The sequence below is a fragment of the Pipistrellus kuhlii genome, unplaced genomic scaffold (assembly GCF_014108245.1).
Source record: "Pipistrellus kuhlii isolate mPipKuh1 unplaced genomic scaffold, mPipKuh1.p scaffold_m20_p_109, whole genome shotgun sequence".
Lineage (NCBI taxonomy): Eukaryota > Metazoa > Chordata > Mammalia > Chiroptera > Vespertilionidae > Pipistrellus > Pipistrellus kuhlii.
Window position 1 is genome coordinate 169,522 of NW_023425415.1, and position 13,534 is coordinate 183,055.

Genomic DNA, 13,534 nt, shown 5'->3' on the forward strand with positions numbered 1-13,534 from the left:
GCAGGATAACATGGGAGGTGGGAGGGGGCACAGCTTGATCCCCAGGGACCTTCCCGGCTCTGCTTGGCGCTCTGTGAGATGTGGAAGAGGCTCGTTATTTGTGCTGAGAGCTTAGTGTCTCCCTCTCCCTAGCTCCCGGCCTTTGCACATGCGAGGCCATCTGTACAGAGGGCCCGTCCCCCGCCCTCTCTGAGCCTAAATTCCTTCTCATCCTTGGGAGATCCCCTCCAATGGTCCCTCTGAGAAACAATTCCTCGTTCTCCTCACCAGGAGCACACTGGTCCTCCTTCTGTAGGGCACTTCCCACATGGTGGAGTCCAAGGCCTGTCTGTCCCCGCTTCGGACTTGAGTTCCTGGCCACCTTTGCTTCCATAGGGTCTGGCATGGATCTGGCATAGAGCTGAATGAATCCATGATGCTTGCAGGTATAAGAGATGCAGAGAAAAAATGGAGGATGGATGGATGGATGGATGGATGGATGGATGGATGGATAGGAAAGTGAGTGGGTGAATGGGTGGGTAAATGGATGGATGGGTGGATATGGGTAGGTAGTGGATAAATAGGTGAATGGATGATGAACAGATGAATGAATTCTTTTTTTTAAAACCTATGGTGTTTATTGATTTTGAGAGAGAGAAATAAAAACATCAATGAGAAACATTGATTGGCTGTCTCCTTGCACAGCCCCCACTGGGGATCGAGTCCACAGCGCTGACCAGGAATTGCAACTATATCTCTTGGTGAATGAGTGGATACTCAACCACTGAGCCACACCAGCTGGGCAAATGGATTCCAGATAGGGCCAGGAGATGGAGGAAGTCACATTGCCAAAGATGCGTGGGCTTCCCTTCAGCCTCCCTCTCTAAAAGTTCCCTTTCCTCCCAGAAGCTGGGCCCCTGCAGGCTGGACACAGGGGATTCTTCTGGGTCCCCTTCTTCCTATCGGGGCTGAAGTGAGGCAGGAGCCGCTAAATGTACTGAGCGTCCATATGTGCCAGCCACTGCGCGAGCTGTTTCTATCCACGTGGTCTTTCGTGAAGACAGAACCACAGTTTTGTGAAATAGGTTTTATTATCCCCATTTTACAGCTAAGGAAATGGGCCAGAAAAATCAAGTGCATTGCCCCAGGTCACACCGTGTATGTCTAGAAAAAATGGGATGTATTTTACTTTTTTAAAACATATATTTTTATTGACTTCAGAGAGGAAGGGAGAGTGAAGGGGAGATAGAAACATCAATGAGAGAGAGTCCTGGATCCGCTGCCTCCCGCACGCCCCTTCCTGGGGATCGAATCCGAAACCCGGGCCTGTGCCCTGACCCGGGGCCAACCTTGACCTTCCAGTTCACAGGTCGATGCTCAACACGGGGCCAGGCGCTGGGTGGGAGGATGGGATGTAAACCCAAACCTGCTCAAGCAGCCGGTGCTGGCTGCGCCGGAATCAACGACACCGAGGAGAAGGGCAGGGACGACGGGCAGCGGGCGTGGCCCTGTCTGGACCCGGGCTCGGGTCCCGGCCTGGCCTGAGTTACTGAGCACCGGGTCCCTCTGGGCCGTGTCCTGTGCGGAGGTCAGAGGGATCTTTCCCAGGAGAAGGACACAGACACGGGCTGTGAACAGCCCTCCGGCATGGTCACCCTCCCTCTCCCTGATGGGGAAGCTGCAGGGCAGGGCCCTCGGGGGTAATGGTTAACCAGGCTGGCACCCCGGGTATAAGAAGCCACCTCGCTGGCCAGGAGGCCACAGGATGCAGTGGGTGAAGGTGCTTGGGGGGGCCGCGGGGGCTGCTGCCCTCTTGGGGCTGGGGATCATCCTGGGCCACTTTGCCATCCCCAAGGGGGCCGACCCCGCGCCCAGTGCCTCGGCCTCCCAGGACCTGGACCCAGAGATCCTTGAGGTCGTCATGGGGCTGCTGAGTGCCAGCAGGATCCGGGAGAACCTTAGGTGAGAGGCCTGTCTCCCGGCCCCCTCTGTGAGCCAGAGGCCCTCCCTGACCCCGGGCCTGCCCCTCTGCCGCCCGCAGAGAGCTCTCCAGAGAGCCGCACCCGGCCTCCAGCCGCCAGGATGAGGCGCTGGTGCAGCTGCTGCTGCAGCACTGGCAGGACCCGGAGTCTGGCCTGGACTCGGTGGAGACGTCCAGCTACGAGGTGCTGCTGTCCTTCCCCAGCCCGGAGCAGCCAAACCGGGTGGCCATCGGTGAGGTCCTGCCCCCCCCCCGCCTTCCGTCCTCCCCCCCCGCTCAGGGACACCTGGGGGGCGGGGAGCTGTGGGGCCCAAGGGACACCTCAGGCACACCTCGGGGCATGCACCGCATCCCTTGGCTCCTAACACTGTCCCCTCCGCAGTGGGGCCCGCTGGGAACATCAGCTTCTCCTGTCGCCAGAGCAAAGAGAACCTGACTGGGGAGCAGGGGGGACCTGATGTGCTGCCACCCTATGCTGCCTACGCGCCCCCTGGGACCCCCCAGGTGGGCCTACAATACGCCCTCCCTCCGCCTGGCCCAGCTGCCCCGCTCCCACCCCAGCTTCTCCCGTCCTGACTCGGGGGCAGTTGAGAAAATGGGGCTCGGCTCCACGTTGCTGCCTGCATCGCCATCGCTTAGTCACCCAGCCAGTGCTAACGCTCTCGCTCAAGGCCGGGCCAGGCGCATGGTCCTGGACACCAGGAAACCAGATGTGACGGGCCTCGGGGAGCTTACAGTGGAAACCCTTTATCTGCCACCCGGCTGTCCCCTTCCTCCCCCACCCCATCTTCCCCGGCCCGGCTCTGAGGGTCACCTCCTCTTGGGACCAGGGCCTCCTCGTCTATGCCAACCGGGGCTCAGAAGAAGACTTCAAGGAGCTACAGGCTCAGGGCATCCGACTCAACGGCACCATCGCCCTGACCCGCTACGGGGGTGTGGGACGCGGGGCCAAGGTGAGCAGCGGCCCCCGGGGCAGGGTGCTGGGTGGGGAGAGGGGCCCAGCAGTGGGCAGGAGGAAGAGTGGGGAAGGGGAAGAAGCAATACTGAGCGGTGGGCTGAGCTGTACTTGTGGTATACCACGGATGTGCTGTGTGATCTTGGATGCCGCCCCTAACCTCTCTGAGCCTCATTAGGCAAAGTTTTCGGCTTTGATATTTTAGGAGTCTAAGACCGCCTGTGAAGTAATTCTTCCCGATATTCAACTTAAATACCTCCAGCTGCCCTCCCCACAACCTGCTTCTTTTCACTGAAAATTTTTGACTAAATATTACATGTCTATAGTTTAAAAAAAATTAAAAATATATACAGGTATAGTGAGCGAGGGAGTGTTTAATGGATATGGAATTGCACATTTGCAAGATAAAAAGAGTGCCAGAGATGGATGGTGGTACTAATTGCACAATAATATGAATGTATTTAATACTACCTAGCAGTACACTTTAAATGGTTAAGGCAGCCTAGCCACTTTGGCTTAGTGGATAGAGCATCAGCCCCTGAACTGAAGGGTCCCAGGTTTGCTTCTGGTCGAGGGCACATACCTCCACTGCAGGCTCAATCCCCAGTGCCTCTCACATCGATGTTTCTCTCTCTCTCTCCCCCTCCCTTCCACTCTCTCTAAAAACCAATTTAAAAAATTCATGGGTGAGGGTTAACAATAAAGTGGCTTAGATAATAAGTTTTATGTTATGTGTACTTGATCGTAGTTTTAAAAGAATTGCTCATAAGAGCTGAAAAAAAGCAAAAGAAAAGGGAAGAAAAGAAAAGAACAGAATAAAAGGGGGCGGGGACAGGCACAATGGAATTTCCAGTTTAAAAAAACACCGTGTGGAATGAAAAGTTCTGTGAGGCCGTCCTCCGAGGAGGCCGCCACTGTTGCGGCTTCTGGGGTACCCACCCGCGTTTCTTTCTGCTGCACAAACTGTCCTTGTACTGCCCTTGGAAAAGGCAGTGCTTGGTTTTTATTGTGGCCAAATGTACTATTTACCCACCTTCCAGTGTTCAAGGCAGTGAGTGGCGTTAAGAACATTCGCAGAATGGGGCAGTCACCACCCCAGCCGCGCCCAGGACTCTGGCTCCATTCCAGATGAAACTGCCCTCATAAACTAACTCCTCTCTCCCTCTCAGCCCTGGCAGCCTCTAGTCACCTTTCTGTCTCTGAATTTGCCTATTCTCGGTATCTCGTACAAGAGAAATCATACGGTATTTGTTCTTTTATGTCTGCCTTATTTCCCTTGGCATAATGTTTTCAAGGTCCATCTATGTTATATCAGAAGCTCCTTCCTTTTGAGGCTGAATGACACATTATATACCACATTTTGCTTATCCATCCATCCGCCGATGGCCACTTGGGTTGTTTCTCCCTTTTGGTGACTGTGAACAGTGCTGCCATGAACACGGGTGTGCAGAACATCCTGGCTCTTTCATAAGCTGCACAGGATTTGTGAGGCGAGGCTACAGTGTCTGGACAGGTTCAAGCCTTGGACTAATGAGCAGTCACAGTCCTCATTGCCACGTGCAAGTCCCAGCCCGGAGGGCAGAGCCCCACGCGCCTAAGTGATAGAGGCTGCAGGTAAACAAAGCTTGCTCAGGTGCAAGGAATTGAGTGGGACTGAAACCCACAAGAATGCTGTAAACATCTTGATACACCCTTACTTTGCCTCGAGGCATCTCCTATAAAATAAAGACACAATTTATAATCCGTGGCTCTCTCAGGAAGCAGCGTCCCACCCAGGCCCAGCTCTCTTTCTCTTGTTGTTTTTTAAAATATATTTTTATTATTTACTCATTTATTTATTTACAGAGAGGAAGGGAGAGGGAGTTAGAAGCATCAATGAGAGAGAAACACCCATCAGCTGGCTCCTGCACACCCCCTACTGGGGATGTGCCTGCAACCAAGGAATGTGCCCTTGACTGGAATCGAACCCGGGACCCTTTAGTCCACAGGTGGAGGCTCTATCCACTGAGCCAGACCGGTCAGGGCTCTCTTGTTTGTCTTTTCTGAGCCTTTCAGCTGCCCTCACTCAGGGTCACTGAACCTGGCGGAGCTGGCACGGCACATACGGTGCCCAGGGGCTGAGTGTGCCATGGCCGTGCCCGCCGCCACAAGTATTCCCTTGTGAGATGCCTCCGCTTATTCAACCAGCCCCCACACCACCCCCATGAGCACTGGCTTGCCTATGTCCAAGCAGAACTGCACTAAATGTCTTGGGTTAGCATCATCCTGCCAGTGGGAAGATAGATCTGTCCTGGCTTCCACAGCCAGGACAATAGGTGTGCATCCTCCTCCTCCTCCTCCTCCTCCTTCACCTCCTCCTCCTCCTCCTGCAGGCTGTGAACGCTGCCAAACACCAGGTGGCTGGGGTGCTGGTGTATACGGACCCTGCAGACATCAATGACGGGCACAGCTTGCCCAACGAGACCTTTCCACACTCCTGGCACCTGCCTCCTTCTGGGGTGGAACGAGGCTCCTACTATGAGTATTTTGGGGACCCCCTGACTCCCTACCTTCCAGCCAAGCCCTCTTCCTTTCGCCTGGACCCAGACACTGCCCCCGGATTTCCCCCAATTCCCATCCAGCCCATTGGCTTTGAGGATGCCCAAGTCCTTCTCTGGTGAGCTTGTGCCTGGGGCCTCCTGCCCGTCCTCCAATGGCCTCCCAATATCTGCCCACATTCGCTCTGAAGGCTCTCCCTCTTCTTCCCAGTAACCTCCAGGGACCCCCAGCCCCGGCCGCCTGGCAGGGAGCTCTGGGCTGTGACTACAGGTTGGGCCCGGGCTTCCAGCCTGGCGGGATGTTCGCAGACAGGTGAGCTGGGCCCTCCTCCCTCAATCCTCTCCCGCCCTGGGTGTGCTTCCCAGACCCTGAGTGTCCCCTCCGCCCCCTCCCAGGGCTGGCCTTTCCCTCACTCTCTCCCAAGCCCTCCCTCCACTCCAAAATGCCTGACTTGTCTTTGGGGAATCAGTGAGGCAGCTGCATGGCCCCCAAGTCCCTGTGGGGTACCCCTGCTCTTTTTAGACCTCCAGTCGCCCCCTCTCTTGAGCACACCAAGCTCATTCCCAAATCAGGGTCCCCGCTCGTGCTGTTCCTCTGCCGGGAACACGCTTCCGGGCGCTCCTGCCAGTCCTGCCACCATCCCTGTCACCATCCCTCTCACACGCCCACTGCAGGTGTTTGCTTCCTGGTGGTCTGGCTTGGGAGAGGGAGGTCCCCAGTTCGGTGCTGGGTGCTGGCTACACCAAGAACCTGATAAGCACTGAGGGAGGGAGGAAGGGAGGGCACCGATGAAAAGAACAGGAACCGGAAGAGTGGCTCTCGCCTTACTGTCCCTCCTCATGTGCCCTGTCCTGTTCCCCCCGGCCTCCGTTTCCCCTGCGCCAGGGCAGAGAGCGGGCGGTGGGCGTGGGGTGGGGGGCGGGGAGCGGGGCCCACACTGCCGCCCCCTCTCCCCTCAGCCAGGTGAACATGAGTGTGTACAACCGCCTGGAGCTGCGGAACTCCTCCAACGTCCTGGGGGTCATCCGCGGGGCCGCGGAGCCCGGTGAGGCCCCCAGAGCAGCCCTGCTCGGACCCCACACTGCGCCCCGCCCCCTGCCCGGCGGGCCCGCCCTCTCCTCTGGTCCTGATTCTACTCCTCCGGCCAGACCGCTACGTGCTCTACGGGAACCACCGGGACAGCTGGGTGCACGGCGCCGTGGACCCCAGCAGCGGCACCGCCGTCCTCCTGGAGCTCTCCCGCGTCCTGGGGACCCTGGTGAAGAAGGGTGAGCCTCCCCTGACCCAGGCTCTCCCCGGGGTCACCTCCAAACCCATCCTCCTCGCTCTGGACACCCTGCCCACCTCCCGCCTCATTCTCCCGTGCCCGCTGTGCCTGAGCGCCCTGGGGGCAGACCCAGCCCGGCCTCGGCTAGCCCGTGGGCACAGGGAACGGAACGGACCGCTGAGGAGTTCGTCCAGGAGCTTCTGGCGCCGGTGGTGCCCCGGATGGAGGGAGGCCTGGATGCCGCTGTGAGCAAGGCCGTGCGGGCTCTGCCCCCGAGCGTCAGCCCAGCTGAGGCAGGAATGACAGTCCTTGACTCAGCAGACACAGTCAGGCCGGGTCTAAGCACCGGGCCCCTCAGTGGCCCCTGGAGCGCCTGCTGTGAGGACCATGGGGATGGGCTGTAAAGACGTGTCTGAGGGGCACCAGGTGCAGGTCAGGGCAGTTCCGGGAAAGGAGAAGTTACTGTCTATTGCAGATGAAGAGGGAGGTGGGGGGGCAGTGGTTCCTAGGATGACGGGTTGGGAGGGAGCTGGAGCAGAGAAGGGAGGTGGAGGTGGAGGGTCGGAGGCCTTCTCACCTGCCTCTAGCGAAGAGGGAGGCGGGTGTGGTGTCCGGGTGGGGGACCACCCGCTTGAGGGATGCTGGTGCTGGGGGCAATGCTGGGGTGGTGGTGGGTGCACAGCAGAGGAGGGAGCCTCTGGGAAGAGTTGGCTGGAGAGGTGCCAGGATCTACCTCCAGCCCTCCAGCCTCTCCTCGTCCCCAGCCTTTCTGGGAGTCACCCCAGGCTGTGGGGGCCCCTGCCCGCTATCCCTCTCCCCCTCCCCCAGGCATCTGGCGGCCCCGCAGATCCATCGTGTTTGCGAGCTGGGGGGCGGAGGAGTTTGGGCTCATCGGCTCCACCGAGTTCACCGAGGTGAGTGGGCCTCGAGGTGGCGGTCGGGGCCCCGGGGGCAGCAGTTCCCGGAGGTGAGTGGGCCTCGGGGTGGCGGTCGGGGCCCCGGGGGCAGCAGTGAGGTGAGTGGGCCTCGAGGTGGTGATCGGGGTCCCGGGGGCAGCTGTTCCCGGAGGTGAGTGGGCCTCGGGGTGGCGGTCGGGGCCCGGGGGCAGCGCGGGCTGACTCCCCCTCCCGCAGGAGTTCTCCAGCAAGCTGCGGGAGCGCGCTGTGGCCTACGTCAACGTGGACATCTCCGTGTTCGGTGCGGGGAGCTGGGCTGACGGGGGCCGGGGGGCGGATGAAGGGGCTGGGGTCAGGTAGAGCCTTCTCTGGTCCTCCACAGCCAACGCCACCCTGAGGGCGCAGGGGACGCCCCCGGTCCAAAGCGTCCTCTTCTCCGCGGCCAAACAGGTGCAGGGGCGGGGCTACCGGTGGGCGGGGCCGGGCCTGAGCCTGGAGGCGGGGTTACCGGTGGGCGGGGCTGGGGCAGGACTGAGCTCGGAGGCGGGGCTACGTGGTGGGCGGGGCCGGAACTGGCACTCACTGTAGGGGCTGCGGGCGGGACCGAGCCTGGAGGCGGGGCTTGTGGGACCCGTTAATGGTTGGGGCGGGCGGGGCGGGGCCGACCCCCGAGACCGGATTCCCGTCCGGTCAGATCTCCGCACCAGGCCCCGGTGGCCTCAGCATCTACGACAACTGGCTCCGGTATTTCAACCGCAGCAGCCCGGCGTACGGCCTGGTGCCCAGGTGAGCCCGGGGCCGAGGCGGGGCCGGGGCCGGGGGGGGGGGGGGGGGGGGCGGTCCAGCAGCCTCTGCCCATGCACCTTCCTTCCCGCAGCCTGGGCTCCCTGGGTGCCGGCAGCGACTATGCGCCCTTCATCCACTTCCTGGGCATCTCCTCCATGGACATCGCCTACACCTACGACCGGGTGAGCGGCACCTCCTCTCCCGCTTCCCTAGCGCGGTCTGAACCCGGCTCCTTCGCTCAGCAGCTGTGCTCCCTCCACCAGCTTTCCTCTCTGAGAACCTGCTCATGCTCCTCTCACTTACCAAACCTAAGGCGCTATGACTGTGAGATGCACTGTTAGGACGTGCACTGTTCAGGAGCGGGGAACTGCACTGCCAATGAGGTGTAGATTGGCGCTGACTGTAAGCATCTTGATTCCAGAATCCTTAAAATATGAAGAAGAAAAAAGCTTCTCTCAGAATAGATGAAGTGACAGTGTAAACGGGGGACAGCTCAGCCCTGGTGTGAGAGAGCAATGAGATGGGGCTTACAGAATACCCAGCCCGTGTCTCCACAAGCATTCTCTCCCCTTCCCGTGCCTGGGAAGTGAGGCAAGATTAAACCCTGACTCCATGCCGAAACCGGTTTGGCTCAGTGGTAGAGCATCGGCCTGTGGACTGAAAGGTCCCGGGTTCGATTCCGGTCAAGGACATGTACCTTGGTTGCGGGCGCATCCCCTGTGGGGGTTGTGCAAGAGGCAGCTGGTCGATGTTTCTCTCTCATCAACGTTTCTAGCTCTCTAGCTCTCTCCCTTCCTCTCTGTAAAAAATCAATAAAATATATTTTAAAAAAATTAAAAAAAAAAACAAAAAAAAACACCGATTCCAAAGCTCCGGCTCTTCTTCACGCAAAACAAGAATCGGGCACCAGATCCAGCTCTGCCCCTGGTTAGCTGTGTGACAGCAGGCAGGTCCCTTACCCTCCCTTAGTGTCTATGAAGTGGGAATTCTGAAACGGCCTCCTGGGTGGGGCAGTGACTGGAGGGACCGTCTCTACATCGTAGCTCCTGTAGGGACACCTCCTCCCACTCCCCATCTCACGCCTGTTACCTCTGGGCTTTGTTTCTCCAGAGCAAGACCTCTGCCCGGATCTACCCCACCTACCACACCGCTTTCGACACCTTTGGTTACGTGGACAAGTTTGTGGACCCCGGTGAGGACGGGGTCAGGAGCGTCCAGAGGCCGGAGGAGGGCGGCGGGGGACTGAGCCCGGGCCTGCCACCCTCTCTGCAGGCTTCGGCAGCCACCAGGCCGTGGCCAGGACGGCGGGGAGCGTGCTCCTCCGGCTCAGTGACAGCCTCTTCCTGCCCCTCAACGTCAGCGACTACAGCGAGACACTCCGGAGCTTCCTGCAGGCCGCCCAGCAGCACCTTGGGGCCCAGCTGGAGGGCGAGGGCATCAGCCTGGGTACGGAGGCCCCGGGTGGGGGCACGGGGAGGCCTGCACTGCCCTGGCTGACGCGGGCTGTCCCCACAGCGCCTCTGGTGACCGCCGTGGGGAAGTTCGAGCGGGAAGCCGTGGCCCTGAGCCGACACATATCCGCGCTGCAGAAGGGCACCTTCGAGTGAGCGAGGGCAGCAAGCAGGGGTCCGGGAGGGTGGCGTCCAGGGCAAGATGCAGGCTGGCGGCTGGGCTGCCGGCTCCGGGGTGACTGGCGAGTCCTGCGCCTCCAGCCCGCTGCAGGTGCGGATGCTCAATGACCAGCTGATGCTCCTGGAAAGGGCCTTCCTGAACCCCCGGGCCTTCCCCGAGGAGCGCTACTACAGGTGAGCCGGCCGCAGCTCTGGGGCGCAGCGGGGGAGGCTGGGCGCTGGGCCCGAGGCCGGGGAATGGCAGCATTTCCCTGGCCTTTAAGGAAGGGGGAGGTGCTCTGTGCCAGCTCTGAAGGAGCTGAGCTCATTCCAGGCTGAAGCAAATGACCCCGATGCTCCGTTTCTCCCGCCAGTCACGTGCTCTGGGCGCCCCGGCACAGCTCCGTAGCCACGTTCCCAGGCCTGGCCAATGCCTGTGCCAGGGCCTTGAACACAGACCCAGGATCTGCGGCCTGGGCCGAGGTGCGGAGGCAGCTCAGCATCGTGGTGGCGGCCCTGGAGGGTGCAGCAGCCACCCTGAGGCCCGTGGCTGACCTCTGACCCCAGCCCTCCTTCCTCCGCTCACCACTACCCCCCTTTATCCGAACCCTCTCCCACTCGTTTTCTTTGGGGGTCCTGCTCTTCCCTGAGGCCGAGAGGTCATGGCTATGGGATCCTTTCAAGCTGCTGGGGCCACAGCTCAGGGCTGGTCACCGGAGGGGTGACAAGCCCTGAATGAATGAATCTCCTCATCTGGCTCTTGGTGGACGGAGGGCAGAGAAAAGGAAGCAGGGATGGTGGGAATGGCAAAGCCCTCAATTGTTCTTGGTGGTGGGTGGGTGCGGAGAGTATGTAAACATGCCAACCTTAGATGCCAGCTGAGTCCACAGGGCTACCCCTCAGGGACCAGCAGAGAAACCAAGGCCCAGGGTAAATAGGGCCTTGTCCACTCTGGGTTCCTCCACCCTCAGACCTCACATTTCTCAACTCCTTCCTGCCCTTCCCCAAATAAATCCAGCCTGGCGACTGTCCTTACAAAACAAGTTCCGTTTATTGTGTGGGAATCTGAGAAAAGGAGCCCGAGTGTCAGACCCATCCTGGCACTCAGTCCCTCCTTACTCAAGGGGCTTGGCGCGGTCCCCGCCCACCTCTTCCTCCTCCGCCATGACCACTTCCTCCAGGGAGCGCCCTCCCAGCTTGCTTCCCACCAGCACTCCGCAGGTGCCCGCGGGCGGCAGCCCGTCCTCGGTGTAGCAGCCCCTCTGGAACACAACTCTGTCCTGTCCCAGCAAGGGCAGTCCGTGGGCCCGGCACAGGTCCCGCGCCTCCTCGGGCCCGTCCAGGGCCAGCAGGTGGACCACGTACCCCAGGGGCAAGGTCTGGCCCTTGGGGGTGCTCAGGGCACGGGCGAGGCAGGCCAGGGCCCTGCGGCGGGCACGGCCCACGTGGCACTGCACGGCGCAGCTCTGCAGGTACGGCAGGGCCCGGAGCAGGCGGAACAGGCGGGCAGCATTGCCCTCCCGGAAGGCCGCGTCCACGGCCAGGGCTGTGCGGAGGGCTGGGCAGGAGCGCAGGGCGGCTGGCAGCTGCAGGACGCTGTGCAGGGCCTCCACGGAGCCTGTGAGGGCAGAGAGCCGGGTGAGGACAGACCCAGCTTCCGTCCCATCCGCTTCTGCCTCCTCCCCCACCTGAGCACCCAGGGGCTCCAGCCCTCCCCCAGGCCCATCTCCCCCCCAGTCCCACAGCCCGCCTGGCCGCGCCCCTCCCCCAGGCCAAGTGCGCCTTCACCTTTCCCTCAGCCCTTCCTGAGCCGTATCTGACTGAGGCAGGCCCTTCTGATAAAGTGGAGCAGTGTTCATGGATGAGGGGAAAAGGCCCAGATCGTTTAACAACTTTGCCCGAGACCTGAACTGTCCTACAGTTCATACGAAGTAGAACCAGAGCAATCAAGTCCACGGTTTCTGACTTGGAACCCAGTTCTTTCTCCGCTGCCCTACCTGCCCCACAGACCAGGGCACGGGCTCGGCCACTGCTTCGAGGACACCCTGCCCCTGCTTCTCTTCCAAAAGAATCGGCCACCTGGAACCTTCGGCCCCTTCTGTAAGCCGAGGCTTCTGACCCATGAGTGGGCTGTGAAGTCAACAGCACTTTATTACATTTAAATAGACCATCCATCCACAGAAAGGATCTAAAAGTCCTGGTTGATGGATTTTGTGCATTTTGACGCGACACACGTTTAAGAGGCAGGGGGGGGGAGAGGGCTGGGGTGAGATTTTGAAGCTGCCTTTTCCTTCCCGGCAGCCACTGTCCACACCCAGGGTGCCCCCCGCCCCCCGCACTGTCCCGCCGCCGGGGCCCCACTCACCCAGGTTAAAGAGCAGAAAGAGGCCCTGGAAGGCGGCCTGGCGGGGGTGCGGCCCCGCGCCCTGCGCGTAGCAGCGCCGCAGCGAGCCGAAGCCCTCGTGCACCTGGGCCCGCAGCAGCGCCGGGTCCGCCGGGCCCACCGGGCCGCGCGCGGCGCCGGGCCGGAGCTGCGCCGCCACGGCCAGCAGCACGGCCAGCGCCGCCTCCAGCACCGCCGCCGCCTCGGCGGCGCCCGCGCTCTGCAGCGCCAGGTCCAGGCGCACGGCGCGCAGCCGGTCCGCCACGAAGCCGGCCACCTCGGCGCGGGAGGCGTCGGCGCGGCCGGCCACCTCAGCGGCCAGGTGGCGCACGGTGGCCAGCAGCACGGCGGGCGGCCGGAGCTGGCCGGGCTGCGGCCGGGCCTTGCCGGCGGCCGGCCGGCTGTACTCCTTCACGGCGCGCAGCGGGTCGGCGCGGGGCCGAGGCCCGCCGCCCGGCGCCACCTCGAAGCGGTGCAGGCGGCCCTCCTTTTCGCGGCGGGCGCGCTCGGAGGCGGGGCACATGTCCGGGCAGGTGCCCACGGGCAGCTCGCAGCCGGACATGGCGGGCTGCGGAGAGAGGACGGGCGCTCAGCATCCCGGGGCCAGCGGCGGCCCCTCGCCCCATCCTGCAGGAAGTGGGGGCGCGCCGGGCCCGGCCGAGGCTGGAGCAGCTGGGCGGGTGCGAACGTCCCGCCGGCGCCGGTAACCGCCCTCCTCTCCTCTCACCGAGTCGGTTGCTTCCCACAAAGCAGGCTTCCCGAGATGCACTGCGTTGTAGTTCAGCGCCGCACGGTCAGGACCGCAAACGCCCCCATAATGCACCGCGCACAGCTCATGCCACTCCCATGATGCACCGGTTTGTAGTCCCTCCCACAACCAATCGCTTTGCGGCGGGGCGGGCCGGAGCAGAGCCACGCCTTCCCGGGCCCCTGCGCACTTAAGGGTCCTTGTTTGGCTTTGGAGACCCACCTCTGCAAAAAGGATAACCCCGCTCCGGGCTCCTCTCCAGCATCCATCCCCATCGGCCAGTAAACTGGCCCAGTCAGCCTTACTGTCATTCTCCCCATTTTCTAGATCCAGGGTCAGCGAATAAATGGGACTTTCGGTGGCAACTACATACCTCTGCTACTAGTCAACC

General features: G+C 61.4%; 2 protein-coding genes across 3 annotated transcripts; one reads left to right on the top strand and one right to left on the bottom strand.

Annotated features, from left to right (window-relative positions):
• Window positions 1–1,723: 1,723 nt before the first annotated feature.
• NAALADL1 (N-acetylated alpha-linked acidic dipeptidase like 1) lies at window positions 1,724–11,052 on the top strand. The gene is made up of 18 exons (XM_036430409.2): window positions 1,724–1,941; window positions 2,021–2,193; window positions 2,343–2,464; window positions 2,791–2,913; window positions 5,288–5,571; window positions 5,664–5,765; window positions 6,413–6,498; window positions 6,602–6,721; window positions 7,549–7,634; window positions 7,854–7,917; window positions 7,999–8,066; window positions 8,311–8,402; window positions 8,494–8,584; window positions 9,513–9,594; window positions 9,675–9,848; window positions 9,918–10,005; window positions 10,115–10,207; window positions 10,387–11,052. Exons 1-18 carry the CDS (start codon window positions 1,745–1,747, stop codon window positions 10,571–10,573), a joined length of 2,232 nt encoding a protein of 743 aa, XP_036286302.1. The 5' UTR covers window positions 1,724–1,744; the 3' UTR covers window positions 10,574–11,052.
• SAC3D1 (SAC3 domain containing 1) lies at window positions 11,040–13,389 on the bottom strand. Of its 2 annotated transcripts, XM_036430434.2 has the most exons (3): window positions 13,123–13,389; window positions 12,378–12,963; window positions 11,040–11,630 (listed from the first exon to the last, which is right to left on the bottom strand). In XM_036430434.2, the coding sequence occupies exons 2-3, from the start codon at window positions 12,955–12,957 to the stop codon at window positions 11,128–11,130; spliced, it is 1,083 nt and encodes a 360-aa protein (XP_036286327.1). In that variant the 5' UTR covers window positions 12,958–12,963; window positions 13,123–13,389; the 3' UTR covers window positions 11,040–11,127. The 2 variants fall into 2 exon arrangements, with proteins under 2 accessions (XP_036286327.1, XP_036286329.1); XM_036430436.1 differs by lacking the exon at window positions 13,123–13,389 and having other exon boundaries at window positions 12,378–13,109.
• Between the last annotated feature and the right edge of the window lie 145 nt (window positions 13,390–13,534).